This window comes from Budorcas taxicolor, chromosome 22 (assembly GCF_023091745.1).
Source record: "Budorcas taxicolor isolate Tak-1 chromosome 22, Takin1.1, whole genome shotgun sequence".
Classification (NCBI taxonomy): Eukaryota; Metazoa; Chordata; class Mammalia; order Artiodactyla; family Bovidae; genus Budorcas; species Budorcas taxicolor.
This window is the reverse complement of record NC_068931.1, coordinates 49,240,157-49,260,553: the sequence shown is the minus strand read 5'-3', so window position 1 is coordinate 49,260,553 and position 20,397 is coordinate 49,240,157. Positions and strand designations below refer to the sequence as shown.

The window sequence follows — 20,397 nt, the reverse complement described above, 5'->3', positions numbered from 1 at the left end:
TCTCCAGCACCACATTTTGAAAGTATCTGTTCTTCTATGCTCAGCCTTCTTTATGGTCCAACTCTCACACCCGTCCATGACTACTGGAAAAACCATAGCTTTGAGTAGATGGACCTTTGTCAGCAAAGTGATATCTTTGCTTTTAAAAACACTGTCTAGGTTTGTCATAGCTTTTCTTCCAAGAAGCAAGCGTCTTTTAATTTCATGGCTGCGTGTGGGCATCCCTAATAAAATGTTGGGGGAGATGTTGGGCTTTCGATGGTACCGAGTAAGCCTTCAGCTTGGGCTGCTGGCCCAGCCCTCACAGCAGCTCTGGGGCTGCCGTCTGTGCCTCGCTTTGCCCTGCTGCAACCCTGACCACCAGAACAGCCAGAAAAACGGCCAGGAGTCAGCCAGTTGGTTGGGCTCTTGGTATAGTCACAACAAACGATGAAGACCCATCAGCCAGATGGCAGAGGAGACCATTATTTTTGTATCTGCCATTGTGTTAAAATACCATATTTGTTAAATCATCAGTGGTTATAATTAAAATGTAAATATTAATACAAAGGAAGGAAGGATGCATGGGTTAACAGGTCACCTTACAAGAGGGATTTAATCAGAAGTTTTATCTTAACATCCTTCTTCATCAGAAAGTTTTTTGTATGTTCACTAGGATGGAGAAACTGTGGAAGATGTATCAACAATGTAAATTACTCTTGCAGTAAGCACAATATTCCCTCTTCCTTAAGAAAGTAAAGCAGTATTTTAAAAGCCCCAGAACTCACATGTCATCCCTTTCATGCTAAATAGACAATAGTTCTCTTTTAGGGGAAATTTATAGTTTCACCTTATTTTCCCAAATTTTTGTTTTTTAAAAAATGAAGCAAATGTTCAATAGTCTTTTCTCTAAATAAACTATGTCCTTTTCTCTAAGTATAAAAAAAGTATTTTATCATTTAAGTATTCCTCTAAAATATGTTGATTGTTTAAATTTAGAATTTCTCTTAGAAATATCCTTCAAAACGTTTCTGAATACTTTGGAGGTAAATTCCAATGTTAGTTAACATGCTTGCAGTGTATAGCAAACTGAGTTATCGGTGGTTAGTCCCTGAAAGCAAATTAAGAGATAAGCAATGCATGTTGCTTTATTGAAATATGTAAATTTGGATTAATCAGAGCCTGTATTGTAAAACGTAAAACTGCTTCCTGTTAAACTACTGTCAGGTTTTGGAAATGACCATAGATCTTCAAATACTTCACCTACAAATGTTTTACTTGCCTTCTGTGGCATTGCTTTGAAAAATAAATAAATAGACCAACCAACCAAAACAGAAAAGGCAGGGGTCCCGCTATTCCATTTTCCTTTGACTGTACCTGTCCCAGGGCAGGAGATGAGCTCGTTTAGAGCCCTTCTGGGGCACTGCTTCCGTGGACAAGGCCGGAGTCGGCCAGCAGCCCTGCCCAGCCCTCGCTGTGCCCCCGGCCCCACGTGAGTCACTTAAACCTCACAGCCAGCCTTCCGCATCGGCCCCTCACCGCCGGCAGAGCAGGCCTCATCAGCAGTAATGGTTTACAGATGAGGTCACTAAGTGTCAAAGGAGTCACGTTATTTGTCCAAGTTTATTAGTGTCAGAACCAAGTCTAAAATTCAGATATCCTGAATTTTTGCTCCATTACGCCATTCAGAGCCTAGATGGGAAAGATACATATTAGTCTTCAAAGGTTATGCCTCCTTACCATGGTGTTTATTTCAGTCTCATGTAATTGGTACATATGACCATTGCCATGAGGAGCATAAAAGTACCAACTGCCTGCCTTTTACAACCTCCAGCCTGTCTAAGCTGGGGAATTAAAAGGGACAGGAGTCCAGTGCCCTGCCTGGTCCAGCCTTGGCTTCCAGGCTGTGAATGACAGAGGGCACAGGGCTCCAGCCCCTCAGTTGATACTTGCATTTGTCCCACCCCAGCCCGTCCCCGCCGCACATGGAGTCACTGCTGCCCAGAACACAGGCAGCAGCACCTCCCAGCCTCCTTGCTTAGCTCTTTCCGACCACTGTTCCCCAGGTCTGTGCCCCTCTGGGTGTATATATACTCCTATTTAAGACTTGCAGATTATTTAGCTGTTTCTCCTCAATTTTAGAATTTCCATTCAACTCAGAGCACATTCGAATCTTTTATTCAGGTTGCTTTGTACGTAATGGGGCTTAAAATATGGCTGCAGCATCTTTAGCAAAGTGTTTTGGACTAATAAGTGATTTATGATTTGTCTTTTGTGCTGAGTTTCAGGAATACCTGCCTCTCAGGAACTGCCCTCATGAGAGTGAGACTTGGAAATCAGAGGTGTTCCAGAAAAGGCTGCATCCTTTTGAGGTTAAAAAAAAATTAGTGTCATTCAGTGGTGGACAGAAGTGTGAATGCCCAGGCAAGGGCAGAAGTTCCAGCTTCTTTGAACTGTGCAGGAAAGGGTCTGGTGTTGATTGCTGATAAAGCTGTGGGTTAGAATGTTTCACGAGGGTCACTCATCACCACCTGGTCCACCTCACTGTTCTGGAGCCACAAGCCGGTAAGAATTTGAAGCCAGTCCCTTTCGAATCCTACACCCACGTCCCTGAGAGGAATCAGGTGCAAGTATGTGGCCGAATCAGAGACAAATGCACATATGAAAGGATCTGGGTTAATGAGTCTGAGGGGCTGGGACTACTGCCTCCATGTGCAAAGGGCAGTCCTTTTTTTTTGGCTGCACCGGGTCATCTTGCTGCACTCGGGCTTCTCGTTGTGGTGCCCTCTCCTGTTGCACAGCACAGGCTCTAGGGCACTCCGGCTTCAGTTGTTGTGGCCCATGGGCTCGAGAGCACAGGCTCAGTAGTGGTGGCCCACAGGCTTAGTTGCTCCACAGCATGTGGAATCTTTCTGGATCAGGGATCGAACCCGTGTCTCCTGCATGGGCAGACGGATTCTTATCCACCATACCACCAGGGAAGTCCAAGGGCAGCCCTTTTTATGTGATGTTTCCAGTTTATGAAATACCCCTTTTTAAAATTGTACGAAGGTAGTAGGGTAGGTGTGAGGCTTTGACCCAGGATGTGAGCTGTGTCAGTGCCAGGCCTGGGCTCCGCAATGAGCCCCCTTCAGAGCATGTAGAGTCACTCTTTCTGGGCCTCCCAGTCAGGTTGGCTGGTGCCACCGCTTTGCCACCTCTGAGCATATGTTTTAAAAAATTTGCCTGCAGTGGTATTGCTTATTCATAAAATGGTAAAACATTCCTTTCTTAAGAAAATTATGGGAAAAAATTAAAGTCATGTGAACTTAGCTGGTATACAGTGCAGTTAAATTTCCAGCCTGCCCTGAAGCCTGCACCACACTCCATTTTGAATATGGAGGGCTGGTTTTTAAACTTCTAACACACTAAGACAAGAAACTTAAAACTTATGTATTTTGGTATAGGAAAGGGTAAAAGCAGGCTCCATGAATGGCAAAGAATGTCAATGGAAGATTAGATCATCTTGAAGCACTGTTTTTTTTTTTCGCCATCCTTTCCCTTTTTTTCTCTTTTATTACCTTCACTTTGTTTTCAGACTCCACGGAGATGGTTCCCAGCTTCTGTCCGTGTCTTAGGGCCAGCCTACCCAGTAGCCCCAAATACTTATTTCTTGTTAGGTCTCTGCCACATTTTAGCCTTGTCATCTGAAATTGTTGTTGTTCAGTCGCTAAGTTGTGTCCGACTTTTTGTGACCCCATGGACTGCAGTATGCCAGGCTTCCCTGTCCTTCACTATCTCCCGAAGTTTGCTCATATTCATGTCCAGTAGGTCGATGATGCCATCCAGTCATCTCATCCTCTGTTGTCCCCTTGTCTTCCTGCCCTCAATCGTTCCCAGCATCAGGGTCTTTTCCAGTGTGTCGGCTCTTCACATCAGGTGGCCAAAGTATTGGAGCTTGAACTTCAGCATCAAGTTTCCTTTAGGATTGACTGGTTTGATCTCCTTGCTGTTAAGGGACTCTCAAGAGTCATCTCTAGCACCACAGTTTGAAAGCATCAGTTCTTTGGTGCTCAGCCTTCTTTATGGTCCGACTGTCACATCTGTACATGACTACTGGAAAAACCATAGCTTCAACTGTGTGGACTTTTGTTGTATAATGAAATAAATGGTTGTTATTAAAGGCCTCGGTATCCCCATGTGCCAGTTGAGGGAGCCATACGTGGTGTCTGTCCTAACTCCCCTGTTGGAGGATACCCTTTGCCATCCTGCACTATCCTTCTTCCCGATTCTTGAGAACCTGTGCTCCTTCATATGGCTCCTCCAGAATGGAAATTCTTTCTCTCTCAGCTCATTCTTTCCCTTCTGCCTTCCTGAATCACAGAATATCTGGGACCCAAGAATTTGATTTTCTAACAGGTGATACCAATGCTACTGGTCAGTAGATCTCATTTCTCTAACTTGGTTGGGGGGAGGAAATGGGTGTAGTTTGTTGGGGGGAATGTCTCTCACTCTCACACACTCACACACTCACACTCACACACACACACGTAAGTGTCACCATCAGCACCACCATCTCTACCACCCAGTCACCTGAATAAACTTCACCCCTCACCTGCTGCATAGCCCTCTCCCTGATGCCTGAAGAGTCCAGGAAAAATGAGTACAGTTCAGACTCTGAGCCCAGCCCCGTGCTCTCTGCCCCCGGCCTCTGAGCCCACTCTTCATTGCTGCCTTGCCTGTCCCTGCCTGAAGTGGTGGTCTCCTCACCCCTTCTCTACCTTAACAGCCCAGCTCCCCCTGCCTCCAAGGGGACTGTCCCAGACGCAACAGATGTATTCACCTCCTCCTGCTGGAAACTTTTCAGTGGTTCACGGCCTGTATCGCTACTCTTGGTATTTAACAATGAGATGGACATTTACATGTTTCGTTTGTGCATTTACAGTGTGTCTCCGTGCTAGATTTTCAGCTCTTTGACCATCTGAACTTTGCTTTATACTTGCCGTTCTCCATAAAGTTTTCCACCTGACAGATTGATTAGTTGATTAAGATAGAATGAGAAGAGAAGAGGAACAAGTCTGGTAAGTTAGGGAACCTCTGGTTCTTTCATGTAGTTGTGCGTATTTTGAAATATATACATCTTTAACTTGCAAAACTTTTGGAAGTTTAAATCTCAAGCACATTTTTTTCACTGTAAAATAAAATGCAGCCTGTATTCCGTAGATGTGTAGGGATATATTCCCTAGATACATAAAATACCTATTTTATACAGCTTTTTGGTTAATTCTTCTGTAATTATAACATAGCAGGTATAAGTGCTAAATCATATACACCTGTGGTGGTCCACATTAGATGGGGGATAGTACACCACTCAGTTACTTCAGCTTTATAGTTTAGTGTACAGTGGGACAGGTTCCTCTTAGTTTTGGTCCTAGTGGTCAAATCACATAGCTCCTGTGCCAGTGTCTCTCTCATCCCACCGCCACCACCCACCGCCCTTCACAGACATACCCCACCACCCACTTTGCTCTGTCTTTGCTTCTTCCTGTTCATGTTTTCCTTGGGAAAAATTAAACAAACTGCTTCGGTCAGTTCATTCTGATGCATTCATTGCTTATCTCCTCTATCTTGGGGTTTTCAGTGAATTGAGCGTCTCACAACTGAGAGCTGTTTTACATAGTGAAACGATATCTTAATGTGGTGTGTGTGTATGTCCTTAGTTGCTCAGTCGTGTCTGAGTCTTTGTGACCCCATGGACTGTAGCCTGCCAGACCTCTCTGACGATGGGATTCTCCAGGCAAGCATACTGAAGAGGGTTGCCATTCCCTTCTCCGGGGGATCTTCCCAACTCAGAGATTGAACCTGCGTCTCGTATGTTGCAGGCAGATTCTTTACTATCTGGGCCACCAGGGAACCCCCTTACAATGTGATGCATCATACCAAGTCAAACTTTTGAATCATTTGATAATATGTTTACTGGCTTCAGGGGGATAAAAACACAACTATTTTATCAATAGCATTTTTTTTTTTAATTTTGAGGCAGTGTCAATGGCTTCCCCAAAGGGAACAAGCTCAAGTCTAAGGGAGTTTTGGACTAAGATAATGAGTATGTTCCCTATATTAGAACAGTTTCTTGAGGAAATCAATGTATAGTCATTTAATATGAATTCCAGTTAACTTGGTGGACCTTATATAACTGTTAAGGATTTTTATGGTTTTATTTGTACATTTTTGTACCTTCTTTTTAAAATTGAGAGTCTCTTCAAGTGCTAACATTCTGTGATTCCAGGATCCCATAGTATAATGGTCCAGGAAAGTAATACAGATTTTTCTAGGTGACCTAGGCCTGTCTAGTTGAAGCTGGGAGTGCTCATTTTCTAGATGGCTCTGTCTCACAATGACATAACCATGACTGAGTGGAATCTAAGGCAGACTCACTTCCTAACAACAAACAGGATTATTAGGAATCTTCTGGAGCATTCTGCTTCTGTTCCCTTTCCTCTCAGTTTCCTCATTCCCTTTATTAGTCCTCATGATTGTGGAGAAGGAAACCAACCTCATTTTGTGCTTTTAATTCATTGATCACGAATGTTGGAGTAACCACGGGTCCAGGACTTAGCATCTGACAGGAAGTCACAGATGTGGTTCGTCTGTTGATGGATCATACTTGCGTCCCTGGGAAAGAGAGACATAGGGAGCACTGAGGCTGAACTTAGGCTGTGAAATGCTGGCCTTCCTTTAGAATCAGGGGATTTAAGTGGAATTTTCTCCAAGTAGATTGAAGAAAGCATAATTGGTTTAGCAACCACAGGCTTTTCATAGAACACTGTGAATAGATTATTCTTTCCATAAGCAGAGGGGAAAATTCTCCTATATGGTGGATGCATAGGGATATTGATCATCAGAGCCTTGTTTTAACTTCCTGCTAAGAAATAATTCAGGCAAGACTTTTTAAGAAGGCTTGAAAAACTGTCACATTTGCTTATAACTTAAATCCTAAGAATGTTCAAAGGAGATAACTCTTAAGAAATTAAAGACAACTTCTTACCTCTGCGTTCATCTTAGTTGGAATTCTCTTTCCAGATATCTCTGACATACTGTGGTAAAGAGTGTCTTCTCGCCTAATATAATCACAGAGACTCTCTTTCAATCAGAGGCACCACAGTCTGTCTGGGGAATGCCAGCAAAGCGTCTTCTGTGTCTTTGTCCCCACAGCCACCACGTGTCACCCACATGTATCTCCCAGCACGGACATTTCAGACATAGCAAAGATCCTTGCTTTGCCAGAATTTGTCTAAACAAGATTCAAAATCTTTCTCCAAAATCTCTATCTCCCACTCTCTCTTAATTCACATATTAATCTGGAAAAAAAAAAACAGTATAAAGAAATATTATCACAGACACACTAATCAGGACTTACTGTTTACATTTTAAGGCCTTACCCCATTTTAAAAACCATATTATAGTGTTGACAAAAGGAAAAAGTAAAGGACTCATTAAAAATGAACGTTTCTCCATTCACATATTATGTGTCGGTTCATGACTAGTACATTTTGATGAACTCATTTATTTTCCATAATTAGGTATTGAAATATAAAATATGACTGTGACTATCTATATTAATGTCATCCATTATCCAGGATCCAGTTTCCTAGGTAAGCCAGATTATGACAGTGGTAGGATGGTGGTAAGCAAGGAGAAGAGGTAGTTTGAGAAGTTAATTTATTGAGTTTGTAAGTATTGCCCCCAGATCCCAGTTAAGTCAGTTCATTTGCATCTCAAATTAATTTGGCTCATTTTGTCCCAAATAAATTTGGGCAGTTATTCCACTGACTCATCCAGTGTACAGGACTCAATTTTCCCCTCTTGTCCCTCACCTCCCCAAAATGCTTACCCGCTTGGTCATACCAACTCTTTGCAACCTCATGGACTGTAGCCCACCAAGCTCCTCTGTCCATGGGAATTCTCCAGCCAAGGATACTGGAGTGGTTTGCCATGCCCTCCTCCAGGGGATCTTTCAAACCCAAGGATCGAACCCATGTCTCCTATATTGCAGGCGAATTCTTTACCATCTGAGCCAACAGGGAAGCCCAAGAATACTGGAATCGGTAGCCTATCCCTTCTCCAGGGGAACTTCCCAACCCAGGGATCAAACCAGGTTCTTCTGCATTGCAGAAGAGCTACCAGGGAAATCCGCCACCCACCCAGCACACCCCACTCCCACCCTGCCAATAACTCTTGAGTTTTTTACAAACAGCAATTTTTACCTCTTCATTCATTCGTTTATTCATTCACTCAGCAAATATCTCTCAAGTCCGTGGCAATCTTCTAAACACTGGTGGATGCATCAGTAGCAGGGGGGGAGGAGGGGGAAATCCCTGCCCTCATGGAGCTTTTATTCTACTTGGACTTTTATTTCCCAGTAATGCATTTTTTTTTTCCTGGGATCTCACTCTCTTAACCAGGTATCTGAAAGTGAAAGGGAAAGTCGCTCAGTTGTGTCTGACTCTTTGCGACCCCATGGACTATTACAGTCCATGGAATTCTCCAGGCCAGAATACTGGAGTGGGTAGCCGTTCCCTTCTCCAGGGGATCTTCCCAACCCAGGGATTGAACCCAGATCTTCCTCATTGCAGGTGGATTTTTTTCCAGCTGAGCCACAAGGGAAGCCCAAGAATACTGGAGTGGGTAGCCTATCCCTTCTCAAGTGGATTTTCCCAACCTAGGAATCAAACCAGGGTTTCCTGTATTGCAGGCAGATTCTTTACCAACTGAGCTATGAGGGAAGCCCTAGGTATCTGAGTCCTGTCCAAAATAAGGAGCCCACTGCAGGAAGAATACACTTTTCCAGTCATCTGTGGCTCCCCCTCTGGGCTGGCTTTCAGCCAAGAAGTATGCCAGTAAATTCTTAACTTTTGCCCTTCATCTCCCACCATGGAATCAAAACATTCTCCTCCTCCCGGTCTGCTGTATTCAAAATAATTTGCATTTAGAACAGGTTTTTGGATACTACAGTACTCAATCAATACTCGGTCAGTACTCAGTGCTGCAGCTCAGTCTTCTTGAGGAGTTTACACCCTTGGCAACTTCAACTGCCATCTCAGAGCTAATGGTGTTTAAATTAGAAATATCTATTCCCAACGTGCCTCTTCTCTCAATTCTAGGCTCACTGAATGAATAGATATATTATCCCAGCCCTTGAGGCCCCTCTCTGTCTTCATCCCTTCTTTCCAGCAGCATCCCCAGCTGCCGGCCTTGGAGCCTGTGTCTGGGCCCTACAACTTGCCAGGCCTGCAAGTGTGTCATCGGCCTCAGTGTTTGCCCACAAGGTCTCGCCACGAGCAATGCCAGCTTCCTCCCTGCCCCCAACCCAACCCCTATAGGTCAGTACCCACTTGTCACAGCCTGTCTCAGGGAGAGCCTGTTCTTCCCTCCTGCTCCTGCAGGCTGCCCTACCAGTGCCCCTTCTCCCGAAAAGAGAGAGAAATTTCAAACGGAAGACGTCCCCATTTCATGACCCCCTTTAACCTGGACCTGTGAGAGAGAGTCTGTCTTCAGACTCCAGCAGGCTTCAGATTCTGGCTGATGGTGTGATGGTGGAGAATTCATCACAAGTGTAGGCTCAATCTTACATTGTATCTTTCTGTTTTTCCTAAGAGTTTTTCAGGGGGTTTTTTTGCCACCAGTCACAGAGCCATTAGTGTCCCTTGTAATCTCAGAGGTGGTCTTCTGGCCGGAGCTTTCAAAATATTCATAGGTGTCCACTCACCCTGGGTCTCCCAGATGGCGCTAGTGGTAAAGAACCCGCCTGCCAATGCAGGAGACATAAGAGATGCAGGTTTGATTCCTGGGTTGGGAAGATCAGCTGGAGGAGGAAACAGCAATCCACTCCAGTATTCTTGCCTAGAGAATCCCATGGACAGAGGAGCCTGGAAGGCTACAGTCCAAGGAGTTGCAGAGTCGGACACGACTGAGCGACTTAGATGCGGGCTCACCTTGTAGCTCTCTTCTTCCCAGGGAGATCCCGAAGGTGCCCACTGCCCAGCCAGCCAGCATGAGCTTAGACATGCAAGGTATTGTGACTGTATTCTGAGCCACCTCATGACAGACTTCTTAAAGTCAGCTTTGTATCTCTTAATTTATAATTTTTAATAAATGGCCCTTTAGGGAATTCCCTGGCAGTCCAGTGGGTAAGACTTCACACTTGCACTACAGGGAGTGTGGGTTCGATCCTACACCCCACACGGTGCAGGCGGAAGTGAAAGTCACTCAGTCGTGTCTGACTCTTTGTGACCCCCTGGAATTCTCCAGGCCAGAATACGGGAGTGGGTAGCCTTTCCCTTCTCTAAGGGATCTTCCAAACCCAGGGATCCAACCCAGGTCTCCTGCATTGCAAGCGGATTCTTTACCACCTGAGCCACCAGTGAAGCCCAGGAATACTGAAGAGGGTCACCTATCCCTTCTCCAGCGGATCTTCCTGACCCAGGAATTGAGCCCGGGTCTCCTGCATTGCAGATGGATTCTTTACCAACTGAGCTATCAGGGAAGCCCCCCAAAATAAAATTAAAGTAAAGTAAAAACAAATGACCCTTTCTAATTTTCTATACTTTAGATTTAGTTTTTCATTCACTTTGAAACTAATTTGCATAAAACAGGACTGCTCCACATCCAGTGTTGCTTTTATTTACAGACCAGTGCTTATCTCCTTTATGTCAGTTAAGCAATAATATTTGATTCATTTACAGTGGATTCCATCACACAAAGAAGAGCCTGCGGTTCAGGCTTGTTCAGATTGTAATTTAGCTGGACCGATCACATGGATGCTTCTCGTAGAGCTTGCGTTCAGGCCCACCCACGGTCGTCTGAGCCCGGTGTTGGCCGGTCTGCCTGCGGCGCGGCCCTTGCACCTTGTGTCATGCTCCCACCATTCTTATTCCTCCTGCTAGCTTATCCCCGCTGTTGGAGGAGCAGCAGTTACTCCTTTTCCTTTTCCTTTCCTCCAAGTGTAATGCTTCATATATAGTTGGCGCTCACCTCCTGTGTTTAGTTTAAGGACCCATTCCTGAAGGACCCAACATTACACAGTGAGATTAAATCAGGGAAGGAATAGTAGGGAAACTGGTTCTTCATCCCCAATTTACCCCACGATAAAATAATTGCCTGTAAATGCCTACCTGGATATCTTATGCCGGGATCTTAAAATCAGTTTTCTTTCCATGTGCACAGAACCTGACCACCACAGCCCCGGGGCATGCCACTAGCAGCCACTCACCTCTCCCACCCCGTCCCACACCATCTCCCAGCAGTGATGGGCTGCCTCATTGCCAGCCATCACCCATCACTTGTCTATTCAGAGGCTTGATACGGTCTTTGAAAGAATTTTTTGTAATGTGCTGTCTAGCTGTTTGATTTTAAAGCACACTAAACTTTCTGGAGCCACGCCAGGGACTTGCTAGAGTTTCTGATGCTATCTATATAAATGGTGGAAGGGGGAAAACTCCATTGAACTTTTGCGGTAATAAAATTATTGCAGTTGAGCCCTACATCTGTTCGCTGAACTTCCTGTGGGTTTCTACCAGATCACATGGCTGACAGCAGAGACAGTCTTTAAAGCGTTTGGTCTACTTATTATACCCGAGTCTCAACCACCAAATCAGACCTTTGCTTTGTCTCTGGGCTGGGCGTCCGGATGTCCCACTGCGGTGGGTTGATTCACTGGAGCTGATAAAAAACATTCCGGCCAAACTCGAGAGAGTCTAGCATTACCTCTGGCTCCAAAAGTCAAAACAACAAGATTGTTGTAAGTAGCTTTGGATTGAGACCAAGCCCTGAGCTTGAGAGATGGGTTTTCCCTCCTTGTTGAGCTGAGTCACAACTGTCTCGGAAGGAGAGGGGTGAACGCCTGGGCCTGCGGTGACCAGCTCCCCACCCTCTCCTCACCCCTTCTTGCCGTAACTGTCACACTAAAGCCCCCATCCCCCCAGAGCCCCCTCCTCTGCTTTCCCGGATCTTCAGTGGGTTCTCAAGCCCATCTACCCAGGAGTCCCTCACTGAGGCCTGTAGGGGGGCCTTAGAAGGCAAAAAAGGAGATGAGGTAGACGGGGGAGGACGGCTTCAGAGTCAGGAAGACCCCGGTGGCCTGTGCCCTGCTGACCGGGTCAGGAGTGAAGATGCTCTCAAGTGAGGAACCTGGGCCTCCCTGAGCCAGCGCAGGATGGCATCAGCGTTCTTCACAGGCGTGAAAAGAGCAGAGCAAAGAGTGACTTTTTCTAGGCTGTTGATCTGACATTCAGACTATGACATTTCTTGGGCTGAATCTTAACAAAATGTGTCCCCAGTGTCTTTAGTGTAAATAGAGCCTTTTGTCTTTCTTTTCCTTAGCTCTCAGAGTTCTAAGAGTATTGTTGTTGCTGTTCAATTGCTAAGTCATATCCGACTTTTTGTGATCCCATGGACTGCAGCACGCCAGGCCTCCCTGTCCATCACCAACTCCCGGAGTTCACTCAAACTCATGTCCATCAAGTCAGTGATGCCATCCAGCCATCTCATCTTCTGTCGTCCCCTGTTCCTCCTGCCCCCAGTCCCTCCCAGCATCAGAGTCTTTTCCAATGAGTCAGCTCTTCACATGAGGTGGCCAAAGTACTGGAGTTTCAGCTTTAGCATCAGTCCTTCCAAAGAAATCCCAGGGCTGATCTCCTTCAGAATGGACTGGTTGGATCTCCTTGTAGTCCAAGGGACTCTCAAGAGTCTTCTCCAACACCACAGTTCAAAAGCATCAATTCTTCGGCACTCGGCTTTCTTCACAGTCCAACTCTCACATCCGTATATGACCACTGGAAAAACCATAGCCTTGACTAGACGGACCTTTGTTGGCAAAGTAATGTCTCTGCTTTTGAATATGCTATCTAGGTTAGTCATAACTTTCCTTCCAAGGAGTAAGTGTCTTTTAATTCATGGCTGCAGTCACCATCTACAGATCTGTTTTAGAGGAGCACATATTTTTAAGAATGTCTGTCTCAGTCTCAACCCAGGTGGGCTCTCTCTCCGACTAGATAGACAGGGAGACATTGGGAAGGGTGTCAAATTCGGTGCTCCTTGGACAGGGTTCGTTATGCAGAGGGTGTGCTCCCATTCAGTCAGATTGACTGAGTGGTGTTTTCCAAACTCTTATGATTTATGCCTATTATTCGCCCTTTTAAAATCTTTCCAGTACACTGTCTTAAAAACAGCTCATTGCAGGAAAGATGAAACTTTTTACCTTGTGCTTTGTTATGTTTGTTTTGTTATAGCCAATCCTGGAGAAAACGCTCTGTTTTTCTTACTGTTTATGCTTTATCCCCCTTTCTGAACCTTTTAAGTGCTGGTGAAAAATTTCAAGCAAATAACCCACAGCCCACTTGTTCCCTTGAGGAAGGAGGAGCTGGTACTAGAACTCGAGGGGCGTGAGTGTGTCCTGTCTGCAGTGTTTGGGTTTTGCTGGTAACAGAAGTGTGTCCACGCCACTCTGTCTCTGCTTGCTCTCTGGGTTGCCCTGTGTCCAGTGGCACACACTCCACGGAAGCGGCCACACCTGGGACCTCAGCCCACTTAGCCACGAGCTCTCAGACCTCAGCAGGCCAACCACAGCCTCGTGTGTGTCTTGATTGTTAAGCATCTGGGGAGTCTTAGCCTTTAAAACCCAACTGTTGTCACCCCCCAGGACAGCTCAGGAACCTTCAGATATTGACCCTCTCCGCTGAGCCTGCCCCCAGGTAATGCCTGTCTGAGTGGCAGCCCGCAAGTGCTTGACGTGAGGGCTGTCCCTCAACCCAACTCATCCAGCCCTTTTCTCCAGGTGGACCCAGCAGATCCTGGGGGGCATGCAGAGAATCCCAAAGTGGAGCCCTTACTGGGGTCATCTCATAAAACCACACCCAGGAGACTCAGAAGAAGCCCAAGGCCCTTCATTTTCTACAAGGCGAGAGAACCGAGTCCTGCAGAAATGCTGTGACTTGCCCCATGCGGCTCAGCCTGCCAGTGGCCGAGCCAGGAAAGGGCCGACGCCTCCTGACCCCCAGCAGCCCGGGGCCACCTGGGCTCCAGAGCTGGAGAGCGGTCCCGTCCGTTCCCATGAGGACACTCAAGCACAGAGGGCTAGTGACTTAGCAGCTGGGAACACGGAAGAAATGCTTGAGGTTCTTTATCATTACTAGAGAGACATGAAAACCTCCCGTCTGTGTGCGATGTAGACATTTTAAAAAAACGCGCAGCTAGGTCCCTGTCGACTCTGAGGGGCGCGCAGGGGCGAGGTGTACTTTTGTTTGGCCTCCAGCTCCTCCGCTTCCTAGCTCTGTCCTCTTTGGCATCTTATTTGTCCTTTTGAGCCTCGGTTTTCTTATCCATTCAACATAGTTAATAAACGTATGTCACAGGGTTATGTGTAGAGTTGAAGCCATGCGCTCATTCATTTAATTCATTGTTCAGCAGACATTTCCTCAGTGTCAGCAGTATGCTAGATGCTGTCATCTTAGCAAGGTCCCTGCCTTCCTGGGACCTGTGTCCTGGAGGGGAAGATGGTACCCAAGTAAACAAACAAATATGCAAGCTCAACCCCAACTGCTGTGGAGGAGACCAGCCGATGAGCTGAGAGATGCTGCTTGTTACTGGGTGGTCATGGGTGAGGTGACCCACGACCCTGGCCCCTGGGCACCCTCGGTGTGTCCCTTCCTCAGAGCGCCCCTGCTGGGTGGGCTCTGTGAGCCAACAGGAGGCCTGGCGTCCCCCCCACTCCTGGCCACCTCAGCCTCTCCAGCCGTGTCCTCTCGGAGCTAGACGTCACACCCCTGTTGGAGGTTGTTGTGTCTGCCACAGAACTATCCAGGGAGACTGATGTAAAATACAGCTTAGAGGTGACCCCTCTCTTCTCATCGCGATAGCTCTGAACTCCCCTCAGAGCCAAGCCCCACCTCCCGTCCAGTTAAACAGCTGCAGCGCAGGGATGTGCGCAGACAGGAAACCATGCATTTGTTCATACAGCTTGCTCTTCAACAAGTGAGGATCCAGACAGACGGAAGGCCCTTCTTCAAAACCTACCTTTGCTCGTGACAGAACTTTACTACTCTCTCCAGAGTGAGATGGATCATTTTGAAGTAAACTCAAGCAAAAATAAAAACAAGGCATTTTCAGATTCGTTTCTACCAGGTGGTAGAAAGGGAAGCCCTGGGGGGTGCCAGATGCTTCTCCTGGTGGCCTTTTCCTGGATCTGGCTGCTTGTGACCTAAAGGCAACGTCTGACTCGTGACTCGTCCTAACGGGAGAGTTGTCAGAGTTTCCCCCAAACCACGAGGGCTACTAGATTTGTGCCAGCGCATGAACGCAGTGCCATCCCCTGAGCAGCTCTTGCTTAAGTTTCTTTAGCTTAATTGGAGGGAATTCTTGAGAAAGCAATTTGCTCATTCTATTTCCATCCCACCCTCCCTGGAGGGACAGAAAGCGGTCTCGGGTAAGCTGCCTCATGTCCTTTCCTGAGGCCTGCCTTCGTAGGAAAACCCCTGAATAGTCACTTGATGGAGAAAAGGCTTCACATCTTTTAGTCATTTTTGTCACTGACAACCAGAAATGCGTCGTATTTGTGACATTCCCACTTAAAAATGTAGGATGTTATTATTCCAGCTGAAAGAGACATTGCTGTGTTGAGGGGCAGGTTTCAAGCCGCCACCTCTGAGCCCACAGCCCACTCCCCTCCCCTCCAAGACAGTGTGAAAGGTTTTCTAAGTTGAGGCCACTCCAAGAGCTAGGACTTGCATCCTCATTATTAGAGGGTGAAGCTTATTTCTTCTTCACACACACAGTCCACCATACTTTCTTGGTTCTTTTAGGGGGGCGCTGTGCTAGGCCTTCGTTGCTGTAGGGGGGCTTTCTCTAGTTTCAGGGGGTGGGGGCTGTTTTCTGTTGAGGTCTGTGGGCCTCTCACTGCGGTGGCTTCTCTTGCTGCAAACCACAGGACCTGGGTGCGCAGGCTTCAGTGGTGGCTACACTTGGACTCGGTAGCTGTGGCTCTCGGACTTAGGTGCTCCGAGGCACGGGGAGCTTCCTGGACCAGGGATCAAACTGGTGTCCCCTGCATTGCAAGGTGGATTCTTAACCACTGGACCACCAGGGAAGCCCCACTTTCTTGATGCTTGACATCTTTGTGGGGTTGGTCATTTCTTTCAGGACCAGCAGTGTGTGTGTTAGGTTCTATCCATATAGTGAAAGGGCCCCGTGGAGCCTTGGAGAATTGGATCTGGGGACAGAGCAGTAGGCTGACTGTGGTATCTGTGACTGTGGTATCTCTTGTCAAACTTTCCCACCGAGGCTCCAATCCTGACTCCTCCCCGCAAGCTGTGTAACCTGAAACGAGCCACTCAGCTGCTCCAGGCCCCACCTCACCTTCTGTCTGTGGAGCTGACCATGTGGGCCTCGCCAGGACACCGTGGTGACTGACCACGACACGTCTGGGGAGCTTCTAGGCCGGCCTGGTGCTCAGGGAGTGCTCGGTTGGTGGCAGCCACTCACTGCACCCTATTGCTACAGATGCAGGTTTTTCACGGAAAAGAAGATCATTGTGTTGCTACCTATAAAACACCTGGTTCCGTGACAAAGACCTTTTGCCACCTCCGAGAACCCTGTCCCCATACCTGAGAACTCCGTGCCAGGCCAGAAGCAGCGCAGAGCACGTGAGGAGGCTCATCAAGGGTGCCCGGGCCCCAGAGACTGCACAGCTGCTGAACATCTGTGGCGCGCCCAGAGACTGTGGGCCCAGGGTGGGAGGGGTCCCGCAGGATGGAAAGCCGGGGGACCAAACCGAATTCCAGTCCGACCAGGAAGCGCCAGAAGTGCTGCAGCCCCTGCTGCTCGTGGTTTGTCTGCCAGACTGACCCCCAGAGCCCAGCGGGAGAAGTTGTCCCTGTGCACGAGAACCAACACGGCCCTCAGCGCACACCGAGACCATTAGCCTGCACTGAGGAGAGGAGAGAACTGATTCAGAAACACTGATGCCCTGAAAAGGCCTGGGTTTGCATTCAACCTGAATTGTTTTGCAAAGTATGGGGTAAAATGTATGAGGGTGGATATAGCGGTAGGTAGGGCTGAAGTGTGGGCTGCTTATAAATCCCATTTGTGTATAGACTGTATTTACTGATGCCCTGGGAGCCATGGAATAAAGTTGGTTTCCATTAAAGCTGTAACAGATGGGGACTGTGCCATTGTGGTATGTTGAGGGAACAGCCGTGACCAGAGGACCCTCCTTCCCATGATTTCCTATACATTTTGCTAAAATTTAACTCAAAACTCTACTTGCCACAAAGAATTTCCTGCATAACCCCGCCCCAGGGTCATCATTCTGGAACTCTGAGGATCCAGCACTTAGATGTTTAGTCTTAATCACTGCACAGGTTATCTGAAAAATCTCTTTAACTCTGTGTGAAAGTGAAAAAAGTGAAAGTATTAGTCGCTCCGTCGTGTCCAGTTCTTTGCGACTCCGTGGACTTTAGCCCACCAGGCTCCTCTGTCCTTGGGATTCTCCAGGCAAGAATACTGAAGTGGGTAGCCATCAAGGGATCTTCCCAATGCAGGGATCAAACCCGAGTCTCCAGCGTTGCAGGCAGATTCTTTGCTGTCTGAGCCACCAGGGACCCCCATGTGTGTAACTCCTTACTCCCGCCCCCTCTTAGCCCCTAACCCACTACCTACCACCACCACCCCTCCCCCCACGCCCTCACTTTTTGTTTAAAATTTTTTAACTCATTTTAGTTCAGGCTCATTTTCCCTTCACCTGGACCAGGCCCTGTCCCCTCCAGTGCCCTCTGGTTCTCCACCCTGTGATCAAGTGGTCCCTGCACAAAGCCTCTCCCATCAAGCCCCCTCCTGAGACCCCTCAAAGGTTTCGAAGGCCCTTCGAGCGGAGGCCAGGACTCTTCACGCGATTCCATCCTCCCCTCTGGACCCTGCTCACCAGGGCTGGCTCCCGCACTGTCCCTCTTCTCGCCTCCAGCAAAAAGTGCCTCATGCCTTCCCTGCCTGCTGTTCCCTCAGAAGGCGCTGGCTTCCCTCTTCGCCTGGCTGCCCTTCCACCTCCCGCAGGCCTGTGTAGCCACTGGTCCCTCCTTAGTGGGACTCCCTTCTTAGGATAGTAAGTTCCCTACATACACACCTTCAAGTTGCAGACTTTCAGAGATGCATTCAGTCAACATCAGGCAGAAGTGAAACTGCAGCTCGCCCTCTCTCTCCTGTTGCTGACGATCCTTCAGCTCTGCCATCTCCCACTTCCTCTCCCCCCTGCAGTCAGTAGTTCTTGCCTGGTCACTCGGTGCCAGCCCCTGTGTGCCCGCTGTGCTATACTACTGTGCCTTTCAAGGCACTGAACTGTAAGATTAAAAATGTTTCCTTTATTTTTTGGTTTGTTTTTTTTCTCTGTATTATTTGTTTGAGAAGTATTATAAATCTATTACATTATAATACTATGTAGCCAGTTGTGTCAGTTGGGTACCTAAGCTAACTTAGTTGGACTTACAAACGTGTTCTCAAAACAGAGCTCATTCATATGTAGGGGACTTACTGTACTCTTCCTTACTCACCTCCATTGTTCCGTGGCTGCCGCTTCTTTGTCCCTCTGCTCCAGGAGAAGTAACCTTCTGTGAGGACAGGGACTATGCATGGTGAGGCCCTGATGCACACTGCCTGGTGTGCAGAGGAGCAGACATCCAAGCAATAGAACAATGAGTGAGTGACTCACGTAAGAGAGATTGACTACTGTAATATACGTAAAGTATTTACCATCGTGTCTGGGACCTGATTGGTCCTTATATGGTTGATTGCTTCTTTGAGTCATTCATCAAATCATTTGTTAAGTGTCTGACGCAAGGCTGGCGTCACCTTGGCCTGAGAAGCATCCGCACCAGGGACCTTTGGGGACCCCAGGCTCCTTGGCGGCCAAAGGGATGATAGATCAGGAGTAAGATCAGAAAATGAGAAGCCCCAATCCTGGTGAAATGCTGCGGTGAAAGTGCCACTTCCAGGGATCTGCACGTGTTCTTCCTTCTCACCCGGGACTGCAGAGTGCAGCTAGGCCACCTGGAAGCATGGCAGAGCCAGGTTCCCCTCTGCTGCCTGCTCCACAGGGCTGGAGTGCCCCCACCTCACCCCCACCTGCCACGTCCACCCGGGCCCACGGTGCTGCCAGCCTGCACAGTGAAGGCCGAGGAGCTGTGGGGGGGAACGTCCTTGCCTCCAAGGTGACTCAGCCCTGAGAGGGGAGGTGTCTCAAGGAGACCCAGTCAACAGGACTCCAGCCACGCAACAGACAGTCTCTACTTGAGCACTGTCTGCCCCAGGCAGGGCCTGCTTTCCCGCCTGACGTCTCTCGCTTCACCTCATGCCCTGACCAGGGTCGGTGGGCTTGTGTGCCCTTCCCTCGGGGGATTCACCCGGCCTCCAGGGGATCATTGGGAGGCTGGATCTGTGGCCCAGGGCTCCCAGGCCTCCTGCGCCCCCCACACACCGTGTACAAACTCCCGCTGCTCTCGCACAGGCCTGTGAGATTGATCAACTCATCTTGTTTTTGTTGCAGAAATTTCCAGAACTGAAATTCAAATATGTGGAAGAGGAGCAGCCCGAGGAGTTTTTTATCCCCTACGTCTGGTCCCTGGTGTACAACTCGGCAGTAGGCCTCTACTGGAACCCACAGGACATCCAGCTGTTCACAATGGATTCCGACTGAGAGCGGCCCCGTTCCCCGCCCCCCACCCCACCCAGCCTCTGACCCCCTCCAGCCGCAGCCTTTCTACTTATGTTCTTTCTGGGGAACGGAGGTAGACAGATTCCCTGGTGTGTCTTCTATTAAAGAGGATCACACAGGCGTGTTTCCCTTGCACACGTGGGTTTGGAGAATTGGTGCCAGTTGGCAATAGATCACTCAGTTTAGATTCTAGTGCAAAAAGTGGGAGGGGGGTACGCAACCATAATAAATGTGAAAACCAGCTATTTCACATGCAATCTTATTTCTAAACCAAAAATCTAGAGCTTTTCCAGGAAACCTGATGCCTTAGGCATATAACACTTTATCAGTGCATACTTCTTTTTCTTTTCTTTTTTGCATGCTCAGGATTTTTGTTTTGAGAGTGTGTGTCTGTGGTGTGTTTGTGTTTTAACATTGAGAAACATCAATCTGAAAAGATGACAGGACAGGAATTAATAAGGAAACGAAGCCGTGTATGTGTGTAGTGGCCTTTCAGAGGACCCGTGATGGAAGCCTGGGCAGTTGGATACAAGCCTTTAGATCCTCCACATCTTTCCCTCAAAGAAAGAAATGGCTCCTCCTCCTGAAGCCCAGATTAGCTTTTCTGTGGATTTGGCCTCTGAGCTATAGCTGAATTAAATTGGAGTCTAGCACAAATTAAGTTAATCTTCTCTGTATTAATC

At 47.7% G+C, this 20,397-nt stretch overlaps 1 protein-coding gene across 1 annotated transcript in view; it reads left to right on the top strand.

The window, feature by feature from the left end:
- The window catches only part of DYM (dymeclin), a 390,393-nt gene extending 370,434 nt beyond the window's left edge, over positions 1 to 19,959 (top strand). Inside the window, exon 17 of the mRNA XM_052660241.1 lies at positions 19,547 to 19,959. Coding sequence (XP_052516201.1) covers positions 19,547 to 19,696 — 150 coding nt within the window. The 3' untranslated portion in view covers positions 19,697 to 19,959. The remainder of the gene's footprint in view (positions 1 to 19,546) is intronic.
- The last annotated feature ends 438 nt before the right edge of the window (positions 19,960 to 20,397 follow it).